The sequence below is a fragment of the Schistocerca americana genome, chromosome 1, assembly GCF_021461395.2.
Source record: "Schistocerca americana isolate TAMUIC-IGC-003095 chromosome 1, iqSchAmer2.1, whole genome shotgun sequence".
Taxonomy (NCBI): Eukaryota; Metazoa; Arthropoda; class Insecta; order Orthoptera; family Acrididae; genus Schistocerca; species Schistocerca americana.
In genome coordinates this window covers 427,544,581-427,569,140 of record NC_060119.1, presented here as the reverse complement: position 1 = coordinate 427,569,140, position 24,560 = coordinate 427,544,581, and the positions used below count along the sequence as shown (strand labels likewise).

The following is a 24,560-nucleotide window of genomic DNA, read 5'->3' as shown; positions in this document are numbered from 1 at the left end:
ATTTCGTCTTGGACCCTAGACCAGTGGAAAACCGTGGCCTGGTCGGATGAGTCCCGATTTCAGTTGTTAATGCTGATGGTAGGGTTCGAGTGTGCCGCAGACCCCGAGAAGCCATGGTCCGAAATTGTCAACGAAGCACTATGCAAGCTGGTGGTGACTCCATAATGGTGTGGGCTGTGTTTACGTGGAATAGACTGGGTCCTCCGGTCCAACTGAACCTGAACCGATCGTTGACTATAAACGGTTATGTTCGGCTTCTTGCAGCCACTCATGGACTTCATGTTATGGATAACAGTGCACCAAGTCACGGGACTGCAATTGTTCGTGATTGCTTTGAAAAACATTCTTGACAGTCCGAGCGAAAAATTTGGTCACCAAGATCGCCCGACATGAATCCCATTCAACATATCTGGGACATAGTTGAGAGGTCACTTCGTGCACAAAATCCTGCACCAGCAATACTTTCGCAATTATGGATTGCTATAGAGGCAGCATGGCTTAATATTTATGCATGGGACTTCCAACGACGTTTTGAGTCCAGGCCACGTCGAGCTGCTGCACTTCCCCATCAAAAAGGAGGTCCATCACGATATTATGAGGTATCTAGTCTCCTCAGTGTATGTACAGTTCAGAATTTGCCCAAAGAATGACGTTATAGTGGCGATGTTGTTCATGTCTTCTGGTACATGTTCTCCACGCTACTAGTCAAAGCCTTAGACCATAGATGGTTGAAATGGCTCTAAGCACTATGGCACTTAACATCTGAGGTCATTAGTCCCCTAGACTTAGAAGTAATTAAACCTGTTGTATTGTATTATATGTTAACCGGGGACCTAGAAACGACGGAGAGGCTCCGTCCCCGCCGCCGCCGCAGTGATCCACAACCCGACGACGACTACCGCAGTCCACTTCACCCCTCCGCCGCCCCACACCGAACCCAGGGTTATTGTGCGGTTCGGCCCCCGGTGGACCCTCCAGGAAACGTCTCACACCAGACGAGTGTAGCCCCTATGTTTGCATGGTAGAGTAATGGTGGTGTACGCGTACGTGGAGAACTTGTTTGCGCAGCAATCGCCGACATAGTGTAACCGAGGCGGAATAAAGGGAACCAGCCCGCATTCGCCGAGGCAGATGGAAAGCCGCCGAAAAACTATCCACAGACTGGCCGGTTCACCGGACCACGACACAAATCTGCCGGGCGGATTCGTGCCGGGGACCAGGCGCTCCTTCCCTCCCGGAAAGTCGTGCGTTAGAAAGCACGGCCAAGCACGGCCAACCTAATTAACCTAAGGACATAACACACATCCATGACCGAGGCAGGATTCGAAACTGCGACCGTAGCATCAGCGCGGTTCCGGACTGAAGCGCCTAGAACCGCTCGGCCACAGCGGCCGGCCTTAGACCATGGATGATAAAGACCAGGCATGACCTCATGATATTGAAATCAACATCTCGATCACCTGTCTGGTGGGGGCATCCATTTGCATGCGACATCTGGAATATTTTTCAGTTCACTTTAATTGTAGTACAGTATTCAATAAAAGTTTGTTTATTACATTGGTGAAATATTGTGCAGCGCTTGGCTGCAGCGAAAGATATGTGAAAGAAAGTAATACTACGTTCCACTGGTAAAGTTGTGTCAAAAACACACACACACACACGAAAAAACTAGGACTATATATTTCGAGATTAAGTTAGTGAATTTTGAGGTTGAAGCTACGGAGTGATGTCTTTATCAAGGAAAGGTGAACGCGCTTCTTTCCGGGAGTATTTACTTGTGTCTAAATAAAAGTGAATGATGTGGGTAATTATGTACCTTTCTGGTTAAAATACGTTGGTCTTCAGATCTAAAACTCGATGAATGATGAAGATATTTAGAAGAGAGAATGCTAATTTGATACTCACTACAAGAGTTTTCTCTATAGTCAACGTTTTGTAATATACACTGATGGAAAAGGAAATCGCAGCACTAGGAAGGTGTTGGGCGACGTAAAAGATAGTTGGTAGGGTATTTCTATATCTCAAAGATGGTGTCTATTCAAATTTCGCGCCAGTCGCATAAGACTGGAGCTACTAGCGTCACTACGAAGATGCAAATCAGATTTGCTTTGAAGTACGCACCATAACCGTCGTGAGCGTTAGTAATATTTGACATTGGGGTGGTGAGTTGATATCGGTTAAGAATGCCTTTAAGATGACAGACGCCATGATCATTTGTTACAATGAGGTCGTGTAATAGGACTACGAGAAGCTGGATGTTCCTTCTTCGATACTGCTGAAAGGATTGGCAAGAATGTAGCCACTGTACAGGATTAGTGGCAGCGGTGTCACGAGAATGTACGGTTGCAAGAAGCCCGGGCTCCGGACGGAAAGTTGAAATTTGTCGTAAGATCTTATGGGACCAAACTGCTGAGGTCATCGGTCCCTAAGCTTACACACTACTTAATCTAACTCAAGCTAATTGCGTGGGCTTTCGCGGCCAGAGTCAGTCGACATGAAAGTTTTCCGGGTATGGTACCGCGTCATAATATATAAAACTGCTGGTATCAGTAGACCCGTAAGAAGGCCGCTGCAACCGTGGCCGAAACGTTGGTTTTTGTCCAGCAGCAGTGGTTTTATACATTATGACGCGGTACCATACCCAGTCGACTAAATTAAACTAACTTACGCTAAGGACAACACACACACACCCATGGCCAAGGGAGGACTCGAACCTCCGACGGGGGACGTCGCACGGACTGTGACTGGACGCCCCCAGACCCCGCGGCTACTCCGCGCAACGGCTCCTGACGGCTACGTGGCACTACCGAGAAGGAAGAGTCTCACGTTTGAGCAGCAGCTGGCACCACAGTGACACTACGAACTGATACAAATTGGTTGTTTCAAGGATCTGCGTCGGACCGACACCTGGAGTTATGGCCTGGGCTTCAATTTCGTATGGGTCCGTCAGTCTGGTGTTCGACCTTTTGTGTTGCCATTCACGAACAGCATTCCAGCGGATGTTTTCCAACAGGATACCGCTCGTCCACATGCTGCTATTGTAATGAAACATGCTCTAAAGAGTATCGACATGTCCTTTGGCGTGCTCGATCACCAGGTCTGTTCTCCAGTTGAGCACTATGGGGCATCATCGGACTACAACTCCAGCGTCATCCACCCTATACAACACAAGGCATGCACTTCTGCGTGCTTGCATTCAACTTTTTGGCGGTTACACCGGTTATTAACGCATCATCATTTCACATCTGCATTTGCTTACCTCGAGCTTACATTAACTTGTTATCCTGCAATATTAAACACTTAAATATGTGACCTAGACAAATGTATTCCCGATATTTCATTATTCTACATTAATTAATTTTTTGGTGTTACAATTTTTTTCCTGTCAGTGTGTTATGCTTCTTTTCTGGATACTGTTTCGATATCTGTCCTAGGTTAAGCCAAGTGCATACAGCACAAACGTTTATTTTATGTAACAACCTGACATTACGGACTTCAGTTCTTGTTGCTGTGTTTCTTCAGTCTGAAGACTATTTTGATGCAGCTTTCCAAGCTACTACATCCTGTGGAAGCCTCTTCATCTCCACATAGCTACTGCAACATACATTTATTTGAACGTGCTTACTGTAGTCCTTTCTTCCTTTCCCTCGATAAGTTTTGCCTTCCACACTTCCCTCCATAACTAAACGGGAAATTCCTTGATGTCCCAGACCATCTTTTGACCGATCGCTTCTTTTAATCGAACTGTGCCATACATTTCTTTTCTCCCCAGTTCTGTTCAGTACCTCCTCATTAATTACTCAATCTGTCCATCTAATCTTCAACATTCTTCTGAAGCACCACATTTCAAAAGATTCCATTCTCTTCTTGTCTGAGGTGCTTATCGTCCACTTTACATTTCCACACAAGGCTACGGTCCCGACAAATATCTGTAGATAAGGCTTCTTAACACAAAAATTTGTACTCGATGTCAGCAATTTTTTTTTTTCATAAACGATTTTCTTGTCGTTTCCTGTCTACATTTTGTAGTTTGACCATCAAACGGCTCAGAGCACTATGGGACTTAACATCGGAGGTCATCAATCCCCTAGAACTTAGAACTACTTAAACCTAACGAACCTAAGGACATCACACACATCCATGCCCGAGGCAGGATTCGAACCTGCGACCGTAGCAGTCGCGCGGTTCCGGACTAAAGCGCCTAGAGCCGCTCGGCCACCGCGCCCGGCGTGTGAGCATCATCAGTTATTTTACTGTCTAAATAGCAGCTTTTAATGTCTCATTTCCTATATCCAGTTCCCTTAGCATTGTCTGATTTAATTCGACTGCATTCCATTACCCTTGCCGGTCGTTGTGGCCGAGCGGTTCTAGGCGCTTCAGTTCGGAATCGCGCTGCTGCTACGGTCGCAGGTTCGAATCCTGCCTTGGACATGGATGTGTGTGATGTGCTTCTATGTGTAGGGGACTGATGACCTCAGATGTTAAGTTCCATAGTGCTTAGAGCCATTTGAACCATTACCCTTGATTTGCTTTTGTTTACCTCAACTGCTCTTCCAAGTTCTTCGCGGTATCTGACGGAGTTACAATGTTATCAGCAAACCTCAAGGCTTTTGTTTTTCCCCTCATTTTTATAAAATCATAGTAAAGCGTTTCGCACTTGCTAAGAAATCTTTGGGAAAGTAAATACTTCCTGCCAGACCGATATTTTATCGTCTGCTCCTATTGAAACTGTAAACTAAATGACCCACAGTGGAACGAAAACAGCTGTTCATTGAAGAACTGTAATTCTGTAGCTAGTAAAAAGAAAGAAGGGACATTACTATTACCCCATCATCTGGTCAGACGTAAAGAAATGGTTCAAATGGCTCTGAGCACTATGGAACTTAACATCTGAGGTCATCAGTCCCCTAGAACATAGAACTACTTAAACCTAACTAACCTGAGGACATCACACACATCCATGCCCGAGGCAGGATTCGAACCTGCGACCGTAGCGGTCGCGCGGTTCCAGACTGTAGCGCCTAGAACCTCTCGGCCACTCCGGCCGGCTAGACGTAAAGACTATAACCATAACATTAAAGTTGGTTTGGTTCACTAAATAAATGGCGCAGTGAATGGTAGCATTATCGGTGCTGTCGGTTGCGTTGGTAGGGATGGGAACACAGATGAATGTAAAACGAATGAGCGTATGGCATCATAGGCCGGGAGGCCCCACCCGGGGAAGTTCGGCCGCCAAGTGCAAGTCTTTTTTTAGTCGACGCCACATTAGGCGACTTGCGTGCCGGTGACGAGGATGAAATGATGATGAGAATAGCACAACACCCTGTCCCCCAATGGAGAAAATCTCCAACCCGGTCGGGAATCGAACCCGGGCCCGTTTGCATGGGAGGCGAGCACGTTACCACCCAGCTAAGCAGTTAGACGCAGATGAATGTGTAAGAGAGAAAATGGAAGCCGACGACTTGTCTTTGTTTTTTTGTAAGTTTGGTTGTTTGTTTTGCACATAATTAGAATCGTACATCATTCTGTGTTAGTCCATTGTGTATTTTATATCCTTACAGAATATAAATTGCATTTTACAGTAATAAAAATCAGTTGATAGCGTAACTTCTGCATTTTTATGTAATCATAGCAATTACTCTTGATGCAAGTACAGTTTACATGCACAAACATAAAATATGTGTATAATTGTTATTCGCTACGGTCGCAGGTTCGAATCCTGCCTCGGGCATGGATGTGTGTGATGTCCTTAGGTTAGTGAGGTTTAAGTAGGTCTGAGTAAGTCCCATAGTGCTCAGAGCCATTTGAATCATTTTTTATAATTGTTATTGTTAGTTTGTACTCAGTAGAACGCTCTTCATCACGGTCAAAGGCAAGAGTTTCCTCCTGTTACTGATAAATTAGAAGGTTGTTTGTGAATTACAGAAACACGGTTCACATAATTTCGATGAAGTATTAAAATGATGTTGCATACATTTTTGTTTTGCAGTTTTTTCTACTTTATCTTTTTGTCTAGGAAATTGCATTTCCTAGAGCTATATGACAAATCTTTATTGTTTTCTTAAGTTTTCTTCAGTATTCCTCTACTTCACGTAACAAATCAACCGTTATCGAATAAAACCTGTTTTAACATTGACAAGATCAGTTTTGCTACAAATACCGTTTATTTTTAAGTAACAGACAGGAGGATAAGTTTGCAGAACAAAAATGTTCCGTAGGTCACGCGGCCCTTTGTACATCCTCATGCAGTTTTTGGACGGTATACCGCTTCCGGTTTTTGGGGGACTCTATTAATAGACTGGCGATCGTTTTGAAGTAACGTTCGATATGTATGCAACACACCTAAGGTGCAGATAACGCAGATACGAAGTTAACTGATCAAAGCTACTAGGAAAACTACCTTAATCCATGCTTACTTATGATAGTTTACGGCAGCATACAGTAGAATTACAACTCTAACTAGATGTGTAATTGTAATACAAGAAGTTCTTCCGTTACTGAAATCAATCCTCGACTTCAGCTATTAATGTAAAGAAAAGTAACTGTCATCTCTACTTCGTATAGTGCGTAATGATAGAAACACAGCTTTTTGCCTCGTCACGTGACTCACATGTTGGTTTGAAACCTTCAAACAGCAGAGACTAGGCTGTGCGCCTAATACCAATATCGCACTTTCCGCGTGTTCTGAACCCGCAACAGCGCGGCATTCCAACTCACCGCGAAAAGCTCTGTGGCCTGTGCCTACCCCCTCCTCTTCCTTTCCCCTCCCACAACCGCCCCCCCCGCCCCCCTCCCCCGCCCCCTCCCCCACCACCTACTCCCAATGCGGACGGACGAGGACGTCGCCACGTCTGTAACGCAACGCGCTTTGCTGACTGGCTAGCGCACCAAGACACGCGATACTCCGCCGCTGGACAATAGCTCGTCATAAGACACCGAGACGCCATTCTCCCGAGTGCACGGGTATTATACTAACGTCAAACTCGTTGCAGCGCCGGCCTACCTAAGGTGAGTCGAGAGATTACACCCCGATGTGATGTAACTATCGCCATGTGTGTTACGCTCGTTTTCTTCAGTGACCACGGTCGTCGGTGTTGTGCCATAATTTGAAGATATGGAGCAATACCGGTACCGATAGCGTTAAAAGTTTTTCGTTATACTAGTGTTCAGCACAAAAAAATCTTACAATCCTTGTAAACGGATTGCGCACAAGACAGGTTTGCTGATACGTGAACGAATAGTGTATTTCAAACTTCTGACGGGTGTTGTTTTGGTTAGTTTCGATGTAACGCTAAAGTTCCTTCAGACACCTTAGCTCCATGTGCATTTAACTTCTAATCTCAGAGTTTTCGCAGAGAACGAAATTATCAACAAAAGAAGATATCTGATAAAAATTGTGATAACATTCAGTGGATGTGCGAAATATTAGGCTTGTGCAAATAATCGCTACTACCTCCAAAATGCAAACTCTATTAAGTTGTGTTCTTATGCAACTAAAACTTTTTAATATCCTTCGAAAAAATGAGTAATGAATGACAAATGGAGTCGGTCGTGTCGTACCTGGGAGTAACATTTCAAACTACAGAATCCAAGGTTGAGGTAAATTCCTGGCTCAGTTCACCGATTGTGTTTCTGTTTCTTTCTTATCGATTCTTTCACTTCTGGCAATGATCCGAATCGGCGAAATATACCAAGTTAGCGTAGTTCGGATTCCTCAATTTCCAGGGTAAAACTGTTCAAAGATCAGTGGAACGGAAGAAAATACTGCCACCTTTAGAAAAAAGCAGTTTGCCTCTAAAACCAATAGCTTGTAAAACACTTGGAGAGTGCATAGTGGAATGTTTCTAAAGTATATGGAATCCACATCAGGTCGAAGTAACAGCAGACAACGAGATTGACAAAGGAAGGGCTGAGAGGATAATTAAATGTTAATGAGACTGACGAGACATGGGAGTGAAACACTGAGTAATTTACAGAAAGACGGCAAGGGCATCAAGGAAACCAGCTTAGAAAAGCCAAGAGTCTGCTTTCGGAGCAGAATTTACAAATATTTTCCAGCTACCTGCCTGTCCTTTCCGTAGAAACCGCCGAAACAAGATTAGACTAATCTTTACTTGAAAGGAAATGTGTGAGAATCAATAAATGGAACGTCAAGAAACCCTGTTTTGTGGCAGCATATAAAGTTCTTTCTAACATTCTGTTTGTAGTGATTCGCTGAAAACAGATGCAGACATAGAACAACAATCAGATGGCAGAGCATACCTCTTGAATTGCTCTTTTTTCTGTCTTTTTCGTGCAAACTCCACTGAAGGACGAAAGTAACAAATATGCGAAATATTACATTTTACTCTGAACCGTTATGGAGCCGGCATCAGTGACAGTTACAGAAGTCGATACAACTGACGTTCTGTCTCATTAGCTGAATCACGTCTCTGACGCAATGGAAAATATTTTCTTCTGCGATAGCGTTATCACGGAACGATAACATCATCGACACACTCTCAGACCACAAATACCGAAGCGACATTTGTACAAAACATTCGGTTAATGCACCATCAGCTGAACGTTAACAAGCCTGATTCTCTCAGAAGTAGATTCGTGTATGTAAATAAAATACACACTTCTTTACATTGTGGTACCACCAGATTGTTTCATTTTGTTCCCCTACCCAGTGTTTCAGTTATGCATGCACTGCGTTATCTCAGAGCTGGTTCTGTAGCGAAGATAACGGGCGATACGTTACGTGAATTAATTTCGTACGCGACGCGTCCCTAGCGAGAACTCAACGCATATTTGTGATGAACTGCGAGTCTGAGAATCCAGAAGCGGCAGATGTTCCGATCGTTTTCATTTCCATCAGATAGTTACTTATTTCTCGACTTATTAGTATCCACATCAGCAGAAATTGGTTTCCAGCGGCGAAGCAGGGAGTATATACTTCTTGTTCGACAATAAAGTAGTCGCCAATCGCTTTCTAAAGCCATGTTTCGAAAAGGTGTATCTTTGCCTTGTGTTAATTTACGTGTATTTCGAAACACAGTGTTTTGTTTTTCTGCGAATGTATTCATTTGGAAGTTGCCAGTTACTGTAATCACGTCTAGATTACAAGCATTTAGCATCGAGATGTAAGTGTGAGATGTTTTGCGGGATTGCTTGCGCTTTTCACGAACAGATATTTCAGACAGTGTCAGCGGCTTACCGAGCTCATTGTTTATCCCAGAAGTCAGGTATATTTACGGAAGTTGCAGATATGAAGTAAGATTTATCTATAATCACATGGCCGGGGTGGCCGAGCGGTTCTAGGCGCTTCAAATGGTTCAAATGGCTCTGAGCACTATGGGACTTAACTTCTGAGGTCATCAGTCACCTAGAACTTAGAACTACGTAAACCTAACTAACCTAAGGACATCACACACATCCATGCCCGATGCAGGATTCGGACCTGCGACCGTAGCGGTCGCGCGGTTCCAGACTGTAGCGCCTAGAACCGCTCGGCCACCCTGGCCGGCTCTAGGCGCTTCACTCTGGAACCGAGCGGCCCCTACGGTCGCAGGTTCGAATCCTGCCTCGGGCATGGATTGTGTGACGTCCTTAGGTTAGTTAGGTTTAAGTAGTTAGAAGTTCTAGGAGACGGACGACCTCAAATGTTAAGTCCCATAGTGCTCAGAGCCATTTTTTATAATCACATGTTCCTGAATTTGAAGTGACCTAAATAATTTCAGTGGTATCTGTCGCAAGGAAATAATTCGAGAAAAGCGCGGGGTTGGGTTGGGGTTGTTTTGGGGAAGGAGACAAGACAGCAAGGTCATCGGTCTTATCGGATTAGGGAAGGACGGGGAAGGAAGTCGGCTGTGCCCTTTGAAAGGAACCATCCCGGCATTTACCTGGACCGATTTAGGGAAATCACGGAAAACCTAAATCAGGATGGCCGGACGCGGGATTGAACCGTCGTCCTCCAGAATGCGAGTCCAGTGAGAAAAGCATGGAATTACAATACAGCTTCACAGTAGGCCACAACTCACTTTGGAGTTTAGCTTGATTTCCTGCTATCGTTCGGATAGCACTGCTGGAAGAGCTGTTGCCCCGCCCACAGTTACAGCTTGCCGCAAAGTTAAAATGATTTTTATTTCGGTTTGTTAATTTATTCAAGTTGAGAATGTGATAGGGTGAGATACGTAGCTCAAAAACAAATTTGCATTACCAGTAGACTATGAGGGCTATTCGGAAAGTAAGGTCCGATCGGTCGCGAAATGGAAACCAGCGTGAAAATCAAAAAAGGTTCACGTGCAACAGTTTGCTACACCTTGCAGCTACTTCTCTATACAGTCGCCGCTCCATCTTAGACGTTCGTCGTAGCGTTGTGCCAACTTTTCAATACCATCGTCACAGAAGGCAGCCGCCTGTGCTTTCCTGCACTTCTCAACGCTGGTCTGCAGTTCGTTGTCTGTGCCAAAATGTTGTCTTCATAGCCAGCGGTCCATGTGAGCAGAGATGAACATCAGAGGGAGCCAGGTCCTGGCTGTATGGTGGGCGATCACACAGTTCCCCTAGAAAAGGATGCTGGGGCGTCCTCATTACCCCTACAGTGTGCGGCCGAGAACTGTCATGAAGAACGAAATGCATGACAGTTACGTTGTTCGGGGTTGAATGAAATCAGTCGAAACCTCTCAGCGGCCAACCATACTTGGCGGGAGACACTATTGTTCTAGGTATCTTTAGGTGCTCATTGTGTGCTCAGAACTGAATATAGCGACGAGACGCTATCGATAGGTGTACTAGAAACACTGCCGAACACATCTGTGCAAAGCTTCGTCGGATTTTCACTATCGTTTCCATTTCGCAACCTATCGCACCTTACGTTCCGAATAACGCTCATATATTTTTGCCAACATGATTTATACATGCTTACAGTGATGGAAGAGGTTTACTACTACTCAGAGGTACTGTTTACATCTTACTAATTCTGCGAAGAAGATCAGAGATTTGAATTTCTTTGTAGAAGAAGGGCTTTCTGACAAATCTTGTTTGACGTAAAGCGTTAACAAACCGGAAAAATGTAATTTCTATGAATTGTGTTCCTGCGTGAGCGACCTCTGTTTCTGGGTGAGCAGTATATAAAAAAACTGCAGGTTCACTCTAACAAGGAACGAGGCGCAGCTGATTTCTCCTGCTTCAGTAGGTCACTGCTAAGGCGCGACTTCCGCTTGCAGCATGAGTGGCGGCTTCCCGCAACTCGTGACCATCCGATCAGAAATGGAAGTGGTTGCATCACTGTGGAGTAAATAGAGAGGGGTTTTTACTGCTGTGCCGTCAAGTTTACGCACTCGTAAATGTGAGTTTATTGAAAAGGAAACTGGCCGTAATGGACTCGCCTATGACCTTGAGCGAGAAACTGCCGTGGCGTTGCCCTAGAATGCTTTAAAAAAGACAACGTCCAACATTTTGAAACCGTAGGACCTCCTTGTATCTTGCAGGTGGCTGACAGTCCGATTAAAGCTATTCTGAGCAACATACAGCGTGTTAACGAGAAGTACTATGGAACATTCTGCACTTGCGGCTCGTTTTGGACTTGGCGGCGTCTTATGTAGAGACATACATGAATTATCATTTCAGATGTCTTCCGTCATTAATTAATCGCTAAATTGATTATTATTATCTTTTTAGTTAACAGAAAACAGATAAATATCAAGGAGCAAGTATATACCAGTTAACTGTGTCACAAATCACTGTTAAAAATTTAAAAACGTGGTACAAAAGACATATAAGAAGCCAAAAATATCCATATAGCTATTCTGCCTTGCAATACATCTGATAAACCATAGACACGAAGCGTCGACAAAAGTGCACGTATAATCCACGGCTTTTCCGTTACGTGTTGCTGTTGATAAAAATGGTTCAAATGGCTCTGAGCACTATGGGACTTAACATCTATGGTCATCAGTCCCCTAGAACTTCGAACTACTTAAACCTAACTAACCTAAGGACATCACACAACACCCAGTCATCACGAGGCAGAGAAAAGCTGTTGATAACGTTTCGCATGATGAATGTTGGCTGGCCGCGGTGGTCTCGCGGTTAAGGCGCTCAGTCCGGAACCGCGCGACTGCTACGGTCGCAGGTTCGAATCCTGCCTCGGGCATGGATATGTGTGCTGTCCTTAGGTTAGTTAGGTTTAAGTAGTTCTAAGTTCTAGGGGACTGATGACCACAGAAGTTAGGTCCCATAGTGCTCAGAGCCATTTGAACCATTTTTTTTTTATGAATGTTGGGTAGAGAACACGACGAGTCGCAGAGAACACGACGAGTCACCAGTCGGATGTGGGTAGCCAATCACGTTGCCCGTGTGTTATTTTCTATTTTTCGTAAATGAAATTAGCTGGTATTTTGTTTCACCTGCAGCAGTTAGTTAAGTTGAGCTACTAGGTCCCCGCTTAACCACCAACTCGGAAATCGCTGTATATTACGACAAGTGACTGTAAACATGTCTCTGCTCGTTTCAGTCGCACCAAATTAAACTGTGCTCTCAGGTCCTATCTTAACCACAACCTCGGAAACTGTGACACATTCCAGAAAAACAGCCAAATATTTGCGGCAACCAAGATTATAAATTTAATTGCCGCTCTTTCCGCTCACAGGAATGCAGTCTCTGCTGTTAGTTTCCAACCTTATCACAATCTCGGAATACAAGAAATAATCGAAAAAAAAAATCCGTGATAGAATCAGCGATTCTTATCGCCCTCCGTTCACTGTCACCCGAATGGCTTCGACCAACGATAACGAACTGTCAACAGTACACAACGGAAGAGCCGCGGACATCGTATGTGTACTTTAGCAGGAGCATCTCATATGTAACGTGTGAAAGTTTGTAGCGTGGTCAGTTCTCAGAGAAGGATGCTTACTTTCCAGGAAGATTCCCATATGCAAAAATCTCTTCCAGTGATTTGGAAAGTAAAATTTGACTAAATTAATATAAGTAATAACTCATTGATCTTGTTAACTGCTGAAAGAATAACAAACTAAGGTACAGAAAAGAATCGTACTAAATAATAATGCTCCTAATATAGTTTCGGGCAATGGCCTTGCCGCAGTGGGTTCGCCGGTTCCCGTCAGATCACCGAAGTTAAGCGCTGTTGGGCGTGTCCGGCACTTGGATGGGTGACCGTCCGGGTCGCCATGCGCTGTTGCCATTTTTCGGGGTGCACTCACTGAGGATGACACGGCGGTCGAATGCTCCCGATGGGCCACTTGTGGCCTGAAGACGGAGAGCGTAAATATAGTCTCACCAGCAATTCCATTTGTATTAAACTGAACTGCACCTACCCGTCACAGCTTTAACAAAAGACGACAGAAAGGCACGTCGCGGCAGTCGGCAGTACTATAAACAATAAACACAATAAAAAAAGCAAGCTATTGATAAAGGGAGTTAGGTATATACGTGTAAGTTAGTAACAGAACATCGTGGACTATATAGGTTAAGTAAAATACAGTTTCAACATGGCATAGATAGGAGGACAGGATTACGCAAAATCGTTAAGTAGAACCGAAACAATGTTAAAACACTGATTAGCTTTTGCGCCAAACAGATGGTTTTGTTTAAAGGAAGGAGGCTAACGCAAAAAATACAGGATCACACAAAATCGTTCAGTAGAACCAAAGCAATGTTAAAACACTGACTAGCTTTTGCGCCAAACAGATGTTTTTCTTATATCAGAAGGAAGCTAACTCCAAAAACTTCAATATAGGAATATCTTAACAACTATTTAATCACAGACTAGAGAAGTCTAGAACAAACGTATAGTAAACAGCAAAATATGTATTTTCAACACTGAGAATGCCTCGAAAATAAGAGAAGAGAAACGTGTATGGTAGATAAGCGAAAAGCTTTATTTCGTGCTTGTAAAGATGTATGTTATTTACAGATAATACTACTAAAGCTGAGCCGGCCGCTGTGACCGAGCGGTTCTAGGCGCTTCAGTCCGGAACCGCACTGCTGCTACAGTCGCATGTTCGAATCGTGCCTCGGGCATGGATAGTGTGCTGTCCTTACTTTTAGTTAGGTTTAATTAGTTCTAAGTCTAGGGGACTGATGACCTCAGATGTTAAGTCCCATAGTGCTCAGAGCCATTTGAACCATTTTTATTAAAGCTGAGTCGTGCTCAAGACGCTGAACGACACTGAATAATCTGAGAAACTGTAGCTGTAACTGTCATCAGCATACTTAATCCTCACTATCACTCCAACAGCGACAATATAACACATATGCGATGATTCAACGATGTAGAGGTACACAGCATCATATCACAAGAGTCGTGCTGCTTTCACTGCTAAATAACACGATTGTTGATTCAATCTTTAGTGTGCCTTTAAATATACCCGGAATTCTACTTACGGCATTGTGTACCAACGGTATCAAAATAAACAACGGGCAGTGAACTACTGAGCAGTATGGTGTGTGAGTGTAGACGTTGGGGAGTGACCGGTGTTTGAAAGATTTTCGAATGAAGATCTGGATATTCAAGTAAGTTAAGAAGATGAAACTTCCTGGCAGATTAAAACTGTTTGTGCTGGACCGACACTCGAACTCAGGACCTTTGCCTTTCGCAGCAAGTGCTCTCCCATCTGAGCTACCGAAGCACGACTCACGCCCCCTCCTCACAGCCTTCCTTCTGCCAGTATCTCGTCTCCTACCTTCCAAAATTTACAGAAGGAGAGCTTCTGTAAAGTTTGGAAGGTAGGAGACGAGATACTGGCAGAAGGAAGGCTGTGAGGCTTCTGTAAGGTTTGGAAGGTAGGAGACGAGGTACTGGCAGAAGTAAGGCTGTGAGGAGGGGGCGTGAGTCGTGCTTCGGTAGCTCAGGTGGTAGAGCACTTGCCTGCGAAAGGCAAAGGTCCCCGAGTTCGAGTCTCGGTCCGGCCCACAGTTTTAATCTTCCAGGAAGTTTCATATCAGCGCATACTCCGCTGCAGAGTGAAAATCTCATTCTGGAATTTTAGAAGAGTTATTACCCCTGCTATCCTGCTGCGATAGACGGTAGAGGATAGTAGCAAGAATATTCGTTGACCACGCCAGAATATTTCTGACAGTTTTAATTTAAATAATTTCCTTCACAATTAGAAGACAAACATCTTATTGTTGGTGGTTGTGTACTTTGGAATCGTTTGGATTGTTACGTTCATCGACATCCAAGACGTTGTTTTCATTGTTAAATGACGATTTGTAAAATTATAGCTAGTTTCAAACGAAAATCTGTTTGAAATAATGAATGCAAATCAGTGATTTAGTTTATTTACTTATGATTTAGTATATTTAGCTGCATGGAATGGATCTGAAATGGTGGACTATTGATCTAGGACTACTAACTGGATTAACTAATCGAATTGTATTTTTAGAGAGTTTACCCTGTACCATACTGTGTGTTACTGTGTTATCATTTGTACTGTCAGATTACAACTTCTTTCTCCCCAAAACACAGCTATCAATCTGTAAGAACCTAGCTAACGACAGCATATAATACATTATATAGCCAAAGAAATATGTGTGTCATAGGCCTGAATGGAAATCATACCTTTGTACTTCTGGTCTCTACAGAATCTTAAATCTCTCATTCTTCGGATGGACTGTTAGGGAGTGAAGTATTGAAATAATAGTTAAAAATTCTGTTGCCTTATAGAATTCTCATTTTAGTATCACTGTCTGAGGTGGCAAGTTTACGCACAAAGTGAAGTGTCTTTTTGTGGAACAAGACTCATTTCCTCAGGAAAGTTTCAGTTTGACCTTTAGCAGTTTGCGCGAGTTATCTCGCCGTGTAAACCATTTGTCAGGCACGCACACTCAACTAATTTATCTCGCTCGGAGCGAAAGTCTTACTCTTCTCGGAATTTTCCTTAGCCAGGGCAAAGCATCTTTATTCTTTTTATATAATCATGCCTTGTGAAATATTCGGTTTTCATCAGTCTTTCAACTAGTTTTCAGCTCTCGGTCTGAACCTATTAGAAGCTAATTTCTTAATTTTTACATATTTAGACTGTCTTACAGTGTGCATAGTTTGTTTTAAAAATTCCAGTCTCCGTCTTCCTCGGGCTATCCTGCCTTGTTCATTCTAGGACATTTATAAGGAACTGGTTGTGTCGTTTTATGTGACCAATTCTTCCGTGTGTTATCCGCTCTGTTTGTCTCCTAAATGACCTTTCTTCGCCAGTTGTTTGAACAGAGTCCTGGCTGATGGTTTTATCTGTCCTCTTTATCGTTAACAGGCTTTTCCAGGACCATACCTCAAATGCTACAAGAGTTTCCATTTCATTTTTCGCTATCGTTCTGTTTCGCAGTCGTACAGCGCTACGCTCCAAATGAAGATCTGAACCACCTTTTTTGTCGATCCAGTATTTATGCAGCTTAACAAAGTATTTCTCTGTTATTCACGAACATTGCTTTTGCTTCTCCAATTGTTTATTTTATGTCTTATTCGTTTCTCCCGTCATCAGTGATCTTACTTCCTAAATAGTTGTATGATATTGCTCGTTTTATATTATTTCCTCTAATTGTAATATTCATTTCTTTTGAGTCCTTTGAACTCGTACTCAGTATTCAGCGAGAAAGAGTGAATGTTGTGTAGTGTTCCCGTTAGGTTCCAAAATTTACCTTTGACTTACTTTAGTTAGTGGATACTAAATATTATTATGATTTTCTTCATCTTCGCAGTTGACCGCAGCCTTGTTACAGTGTCCGTCAGATAACAAAAGACTTCAAACATCGTATCTCAGTTGGAAGCACTACGAAAAACTTACTTTTACGTAGCATAAAGGATTCAGAATTCAGCATGACAGAGCAGTTCTGTAAATTTTAATACCAGTAAAGCCAGTCATATTTTCTTGCGTTTTATTCTGGGACCGTCTCGTTTCTCCAACGTAGGCCAGCACTTCACGAAACTTCTACTGGGAGATTCCGTGATGCCGGCCGGAGTGGCCAAGCGGTTAAAGGCGCTACAGTCTGGAACCGCGCGACTGCTACGGTCGCAGGTTCGAATCCTGCCTCGGGCATGGATGTGTGTGGTGTCCTTAGGTTAGTTAGGTTTATGTAGTTCTAAGTTCTAGGGGACTGATGACCTTAGAAGTTAAGTCCCATAGTGCTCAGAGCCATTTGAACCATATTTTTTTTTGGATTCCGTGATGATGTTACAAACTTTCAGGGATGATGGAAAAGAAAAGGTGAATGTATCAATTTGAGGTAAGATACGCTGGTTCGGAAACGACCGAGTCGAAGAAAAGTATAAGCGAAAATCTGGTACTTAACTTCGGCTTTAGCTTCGCGCAGCGCTCAAATTAAGAGCCCCAGCTTCCGAACCCTTATCATGACGTACAGAAGTCGTACTGAGTACTCCCCAGTAGACTCAGATAATTTCCTCTGTTGATGATCAAGTAACGCCGCACTTAACTTGATGTCAGAGAGACCGCAAATTCTAAATCTACCGTACAGTAGCAATGAATTCCATTTATCTGCGTACGTTTCACAAGCTTCTACATTTACAGCAGATTTCAGCATGGCGTCCCTTAGCGGCGATGCCGGCAAGTCATCGTTGCAAAAAGTTCTGTCGCACCAGTGGTGTCGTTTGAACAGTGCCACAGGCAGCGAGAATGCTTGGCAGTCAAAAAGTGAGGTGGCATTCCACCATGTTGGAACCACGTCCGTTGGTGAGTAAGAAATGGGATATATTCCAGGAAGATGGGCAGAATGTGTTTGAAACACACTGCGTTCACTGGTGCAGTTTAGCGACGAGGTCATAGAAACTGGTCTAGCACGTTGACTGACAATCTGTATCAGTGGCTCTTCACCGCTGTAGATGGGGTTCTCATCGGCCCAAACATGACTGTTCCGACTATTCAAGATTCCGTATCTGTTGAAACATGTTGCACCCGCATGGTGAAAAGTACATACATGTACACAGGAAAGTGAGGATCGACTGTAAGACGTTGCAAGAACCATTGGCTGAAAACGGCACGAAGTCAGAAGTTGGCAGTAGTGAAGTCATGTACTTTCTATGGATGGTAGTGACGTACACTACTGGCCATTAAAATGGCTACACCACGAAGATGACGTGCTACAGACGCGAAATTTAACCGAAAGGAAGAAGATGCTGTGATATGCAAATGATTAGCTTTTCAGAGCGTTCACAAAAGGTTGGCGCCAGTGGCGACACCTACAACGTGCTGACATGAGGAAAGCTTCCAACCGATTTCTTGTACCCAAACAGCAGTTGACCGGCTTTGCCTGGTGAAACGTTGTTGTGGTGCTTCGTGTATGGAGGAGAAATGCGTACCATCACGTTTCCGACTTTGACACAGGTCGGATTGTAGCCTATCACGATTGCGGTTTATCGTATCGCGACATTGCTGCTCGCGTTGATCGAGATCCATTGACTGATAGCAGAATATGGAATAATCGGTGGGTTCAGGAGGGTAATACGGAACGCCGTACTGGATCCCAAAGGCCTTGTATCACTAGCAGTCGAAATGACAGGCACCTTATCGCCGTGGCTGAAACGGATCGTGCAGCCACGTCTCGATCCCTGAGTCAGCAGATGAGGACGTTTGCAAAACAACAACCATCTGCAAAAACAGTTCGACGACGTTTGCAGCAGCAAGGACTATCAGCTCGGAGACCATGGCCGCGGTTATCCTTGACGCTGCATCACAGACAGGAACGCCTGCGATGGTGTACTCAACGGCGAACCTGGGTGCACTAATGGCAAAACGTCATTTTTTTTTCGGATGAATCCAGTTTCTGTTTACAGCATCATGATGATCGCATCCGTGTTTGGCGACATCGCGGTGAACGCACATTGGAAGCGTGTATTCGTTATCGCCATACTGGCGTATCACCCGGCGTGATGGTATGGGGTGCCATTGGTTACACGTCTCGGTCACCTCTTGTTCGCATTGACGGCACTTTTAACAGTGGACGTTACATTTCAGATGTGTTACGACCCGTGGCTCTACCCTTCATTCGATCAGTGCGAAACCCTACATTTCAGCAGGATAATGCACGAACACATGTTGCAAGGTCCTGTACGGGCCTTTCTAGATACAGAAAATGTTGGACTGCTGCCGTGGCCAGCACATTCTCCAGATCTCTCACCAACTGAAAACGTCTGGTCAATGGTGGCCGAGCAACTGGCTCGTCACAATACACCAGTCACTACTCTTGATGAACTGTGGTATCGTGTTGAAGCTGCATGGGCAGCTGTACCTGTACACGCCATCCAAGCTCTGTTTGACTCAATGCCCAGGCGTATCAAGGCCGTTATTACGGCCAGAGGTGGTTGTTCTGGGTACTGATTTATCAGGATCTATGCACCCAAATTGCGTGAAAATTTAATCACATGTCAGTTCTAGTATAATATATTTGTCCAATGAATACCCGTTTATCATCTGCATTTCCCCTTGGTGTAGCAATTTTAATGGCCAGTAGTGTGGTTTCAAAGTCCGCAATACTCGCGACACGGTACTCTGCGAAATATTCATTTCATGTGCATCTGATCGAGTGTTGATGCTAGCCCCTTATCTACTCGAGTAAGTACTATATCTTCTAAATAGGGAGACTGTGTAGTTCGTCGTTCTCGGTCGTTGTACTGTGGTACCAGCTGCCCTGTTTCACTCAATCGTTGGAAAACTCTTGGAAACATCGTGTGAACCGGGTGTCTTCTACGTGGATATTTGATCCTGCACAACGTTTCTGGTTCTCTGCTGCTTTCATTTGCTTGGTCATGCACGATAATCTTGTCTACAAGTTCCGTTGTAAATAGGCTGTTTAGATTTTTATGTGGGTAACGCCACATAGCGCTCTGTATGAAAATCACTGGCTGTGCTGTGTGCGGTCTGTGGCTGGTTGGCATTGTTGCATTATTCGCTATTGTAGTGTTCGGCAATTGGATGTGAACAGCGCATAGCGTTGCGCAGTTGGTGAGCCGCCAGCAGTGGTGGATGTGGGGAGAGAGATGGCGGAGTTTTGAGTGCGGATGATCAGGACGTGTGTCCATCAGAGATAGTAAATTTGTAAGACTGGATGTCATGAACTGATATATATATATATATATATATATATAATGACTTTTGAACACTATTAAGGAAAATACATTGTTTGCTCTCTATCAAAATCTTTCATTTGCTAAGTATGCCTATCAGTAGTTAGTGCCTTCAATAGTTAGAATCTTTTATTTAGCTGGCAGTATTGGCGGTCGCTGTATTGCAGTAGTTCGAGTAACGAAGATTTTTGTGAGGTAAGTGATTCATGAAAGGTATAGATTATTGTTAGTCAGGGCCATTCTTTTGCAGGGATTATTGAAAGTCAGATTGCGTTGCGCTAAAAATATTGTGTGTCAGTTTAGTGTTGATCAGAATAGGAAAACTTATAAACACAGACTGCAGTTACTAGAGCACAGACAGTGTACACAAGGATTGCTCATGTCAGTACACAACACGCCATCTGCATTTGATTAGTGCCAAACCTACAATCCTAGCAACAGCAGTACCGGTACAAGTAGTGTCAGAGTTACCGTAACGATTTTCGATTATAACTTTCGACTCGGTCGTTTCCAGACCAGGGTCCTTTACCTAAAATTGATACATTTACCCTTCTCCGACATCCCTGAAAGTTTGTAACATCATCACGAAATCACTCTGTACGTCGCGCCCGTGACGGTAGTGCCTGTCGCGAAGTTACTCCTATCGCCGTTCCATCTCGAAGACACGCATTGTCCCCTGGCCTGGTTCTCCGCATGCACACAAAGCAATAAATCCGCACCGTAGCTGTGCTGTTCTATATAATAATTTATTTTATCGTTCCGTCGCCAGCGAGCATCATTCGTGACTAAGGCGTACGAAAGTGCGCATTTCACTCTTCCGGAGTGGTAGGTAGCACCATACTTGTCACTGACTGAACGATTTGAGGTTCCTCCTACATTATTTGAACATGCGACGGGCCCAGTGAGTGTGCAGATTAATAAGCGTGTCTTTGTTTGTGGCAGATACTCAACGACAAACGAAGATGTCTGGAAATACGGATTGGAAGTCAGCATCTACCATCTACGACTTCACGGCACGAGACATCCAGGGCAATGACGTGTCTCTGGAGAAATACCGCGGTCACGTCTGCATCATCGTCAATGTCGCTTCCAGGTGCGGCCTCACTGCTACCAACTACAAGGTACGTAACTAGCCTTGTGCTGACAGAAATTAGCTGCCTGCTCAACTGCACAGTTTTTAAACCGATCTGAAGTTAAGGAAATGCACGAAAAGAGATAGAATGTGAGCCTCTTTGGGCGTGGACAACCATCTGAAATTCGTTGTTGTAAACAACATTGTTATTACCTCACTGACGCCTCCAAAGAGTAAACTAGGCGTACCCTTATGTGTCAGATCTGTGTAGTGTCAAATCTGGAAAATTATGAACACTCCGCTGCAGAGTGATTTGTTCTGGAAACTATTGACAAGGCCGTGGCTCAGCCATTATTCTGCATTATCGATTCTCCCAGGAGTGCTAGTCGAACAATGCATGCTGCAGAACTGAAAAGTTTGGTAGTAGGAGACAGGTACTAACAGATTGAAGAGACAACGGCCGCTTGTGAATCGTACGTGGATGCTCAGCCGGTAAAAAAAAAAAAAAAAAAAGATCCGCGAAAGCCAAAGTTCCCGGTTTGAGTCCCAGTCCATCACAGTGTTTTAATGCACCCGGCAGTTTTCAAAACAGCGCACACTCGGCTGCACAGTGAAAGGTTCATTCTACAAATTTATAGCGGGATAGGAATGATACACATGCGCCGAAATTACTACTTGTTTCATCGGAGAACAATAATAGTTGCTGACACCGTGTACGTTTTTTACATATTCATGACTAGATTTCAGAAAGTGAGAAGAGCTGATTAAGACGTCGATTGTGAAACTTTTCTTATTACAGAGGAAGAACTGCTCAATGCTCCTGCTTATAGATACTAAACCACGAACCGTTAATCTAAAGCTAGGGAGATGAAGTATACTTCTATGGAAATAGGGTAAAATATTCAAGATCGTTCGTGTCATACACCAGCCAGTATTAAGCTAATTATTAACTGGTTTCTCCCGTTACATTGATGGGATAATCTCCCATCTGCTGCTCATAAAAACACTGCCTAACAAAAAAAGTGAAGCTCCCACAAGAGACTGTGGTATGTCAGTGTAACTTTGAACAGATACACATCACCATCGGGTGTCCAAATGATTAGAATTACAGTTGTCCATGACAGGTAGAATAGCCACAAGAGAGCATTAGTGTCGTTAGAGTTTAGTGCTTTTACGGTGTCTGAGAGGTTCAATAAGGGGCTTGAACAGCGGCAGATATTGAGTGATCACTGTGGGAGACACAGAGATGCAGCGTACTTGTCTGAGACAGTGTTGTCAGAGTTTGAAGTGGGCCTCATTGTGGGTCCCCATTTGGCCGGGTTGTCGAGTCTGCAATAATCAGATTGTTTGGTCGATGTTGGACTGCATGGGAACGTGAGAGTGGGCACACGCACCACAAGCACATCGTAACATATTCTGATCTGCTCATGCCGCCGCAGAACAAACAACGTTACAACGTTCTGTGTCATCCCGCACCACTGTCCGGATACTAACTGCAGTAGCGCAAGGGAATTGCCGTCCCATTCCTTGGTTGCCGTTAACGCCGCAACACAAACAGCTCCGTTTGGAGTGGTGTCGTGATTTGGAAGTGTTGTCTGCTGATGAAAGGTATCACATTGTGTTTTAGCAATGAATCGCGGCTATTCCCTAACACGGCGACCTGGAGAGAATTCCCAATTTTTCAAAATAAGTAGGGTCATAGCGGTAGTTACTGTTGGTGTCATTGTGTGGGGAGACGTCGGGTATAACTTCACGTCGTGGGTGATAGTGATCGAAGGAACTGGTGCGGTATGCCACAGATATTCTGCGTCCTCATGTGTTAACTCTCACGCAACAATATCGTGGTACCATTTTGCAACAGGACAATGCTCGTGCACACATGGCACATTGCTCTATGAACTGATTGTGTGATGCGGCTTTTCGCGGATGATGCTGTAGTATACAGAGAAGTTGCAGCATTAGAAAATTGCAGCGAAATGCAGGAAGATTTGCAGGGGATAGGCACTTGGTGCAGGGAGTGGCAACTGACCCTTAACATAGATAAATGTAATGTATTGCGAATACATAGAAAGAAGGATCCTTTATTGTTTGATTATATGATAGCGGAACAAACACTGGTAGCAGTTACTTCTGTAAAATATCTGGGAGTATGCGTACGGAACGATTTGAAGTGGAATGATCATATAAAATTAATTGTTGGTAGGGCGGGTGCCAGGTCGAGATTCGTTGGGAGAGTCCTTAGAAAATGTAGTCCATCAACAATGGAGGTGGCTTACAAAACACACGTTCGACCTGTACTTGAGTCTTGCTCATCAGTGTGGGATCCGTACCAGGTCGGGTTGACAGAGCAGATAGAGAAGATCGAAAGAAGAGCGGCGCGTTTCGTCACAGGGTTATTTGGTAAGCGTGATAGCGCCACGGAGATGTTTAGCAAACTCAAGTGGCAGACTCTGCAAGAGAGGCGCTCTGCATCGCGATGTAGCTTGCTGTCCAGGTTTCGATAGGGTGTGTTTCTGGATAAGGTATCGAATATATTGCTTCCCCCTACTTATACCTCCCGAGGAGATCACGAATGTAAAATTAGAGAGATTAGAGCGCGCACGGAGGCTTTCAGACAGTCGTTCTTGCCGCGAACCATACGCGACTGGAACAGGAAAGGGAGGTAATGACAGTGGCACGTAAATTGCCCTCCGCCACACACCGTTGGGTGGCTTGTGAAGTATAAATGTAGATGTAGATGTAGATATTGATGTACTGTCCTAGACAGCAAGATCCCCGATTCCCAACGGACTGTGGGACGAGCTCGGAAGTCAGTTCTGTCGCATTCTCTCAGTATCCGGGATGTCAAGAACCGATTACAACAGTTGTCGACCAGCTTGCCTCAGGAGAGGATACAATGGCCTTATGACGTCCTTACCAACCGAATTAGTCCATTCACCCACAAGAGAGTGAGTACGACGTGATGCTGATAAGTGGGGTCACACTACCAGGTTCTGTGTAAATTTTACTCGATTTTGTAATCACTGGCATAACATAACATACACTTTCGTCGAACTGTGAAGTTTCGTTCTGTTTCCTCCTCTCATGCTGAGTGGTTCATCTTCGTATCAAGCAACAATAGCAAAATACTGCCCCTACCGGCTGGTGTCGATCGCGCGGTGTATATGTTGAGCTGCCGTTTGCCTGAATGACGGCGTATCCGGACAGAACCATCATGGTGGTTCATCTGACCAGGCGACACGTTTCCATTGATCCACGGTCCAATTTTGATGATCCTATGCCACTGCATTCATGGCGATATCATTGCCTCCGGATGGGAACATGGTGATTGTCTGCTGCGGGGCTTCATACAGGATAAACCTACCTAACTTCGTGATATTAAGTATTGTAAATGAACAAACAGAACAAATG

General features: G+C 44.2%; 1 protein-coding gene and 1 pseudogene across 1 annotated transcript in view; both read left to right on the top strand.

Moving 5' to 3' along the window:
* Positions 1–6,836: 6,836 nt before the first annotated feature.
* LOC124623352 (glutathione peroxidase-like) overlaps positions 6,837–24,560 on the top strand; it is a 33,324-nt gene continuing 15,600 nt past the window's right edge. The window contains exons 1-2 of the mRNA XM_047149030.1: positions 6,837–7,008; positions 21,020–21,198. Coding sequence (XP_047004986.1) covers positions 21,040–21,198 — 159 coding nt within the window. The 5' untranslated portion in view covers positions 6,837–7,008; positions 21,020–21,039. The remainder of the gene's footprint in view (positions 7,009–21,019; positions 21,199–24,560) is intronic.
* On the top strand, positions 13,069–13,186 carry LOC124552412 (annotated as a pseudogene).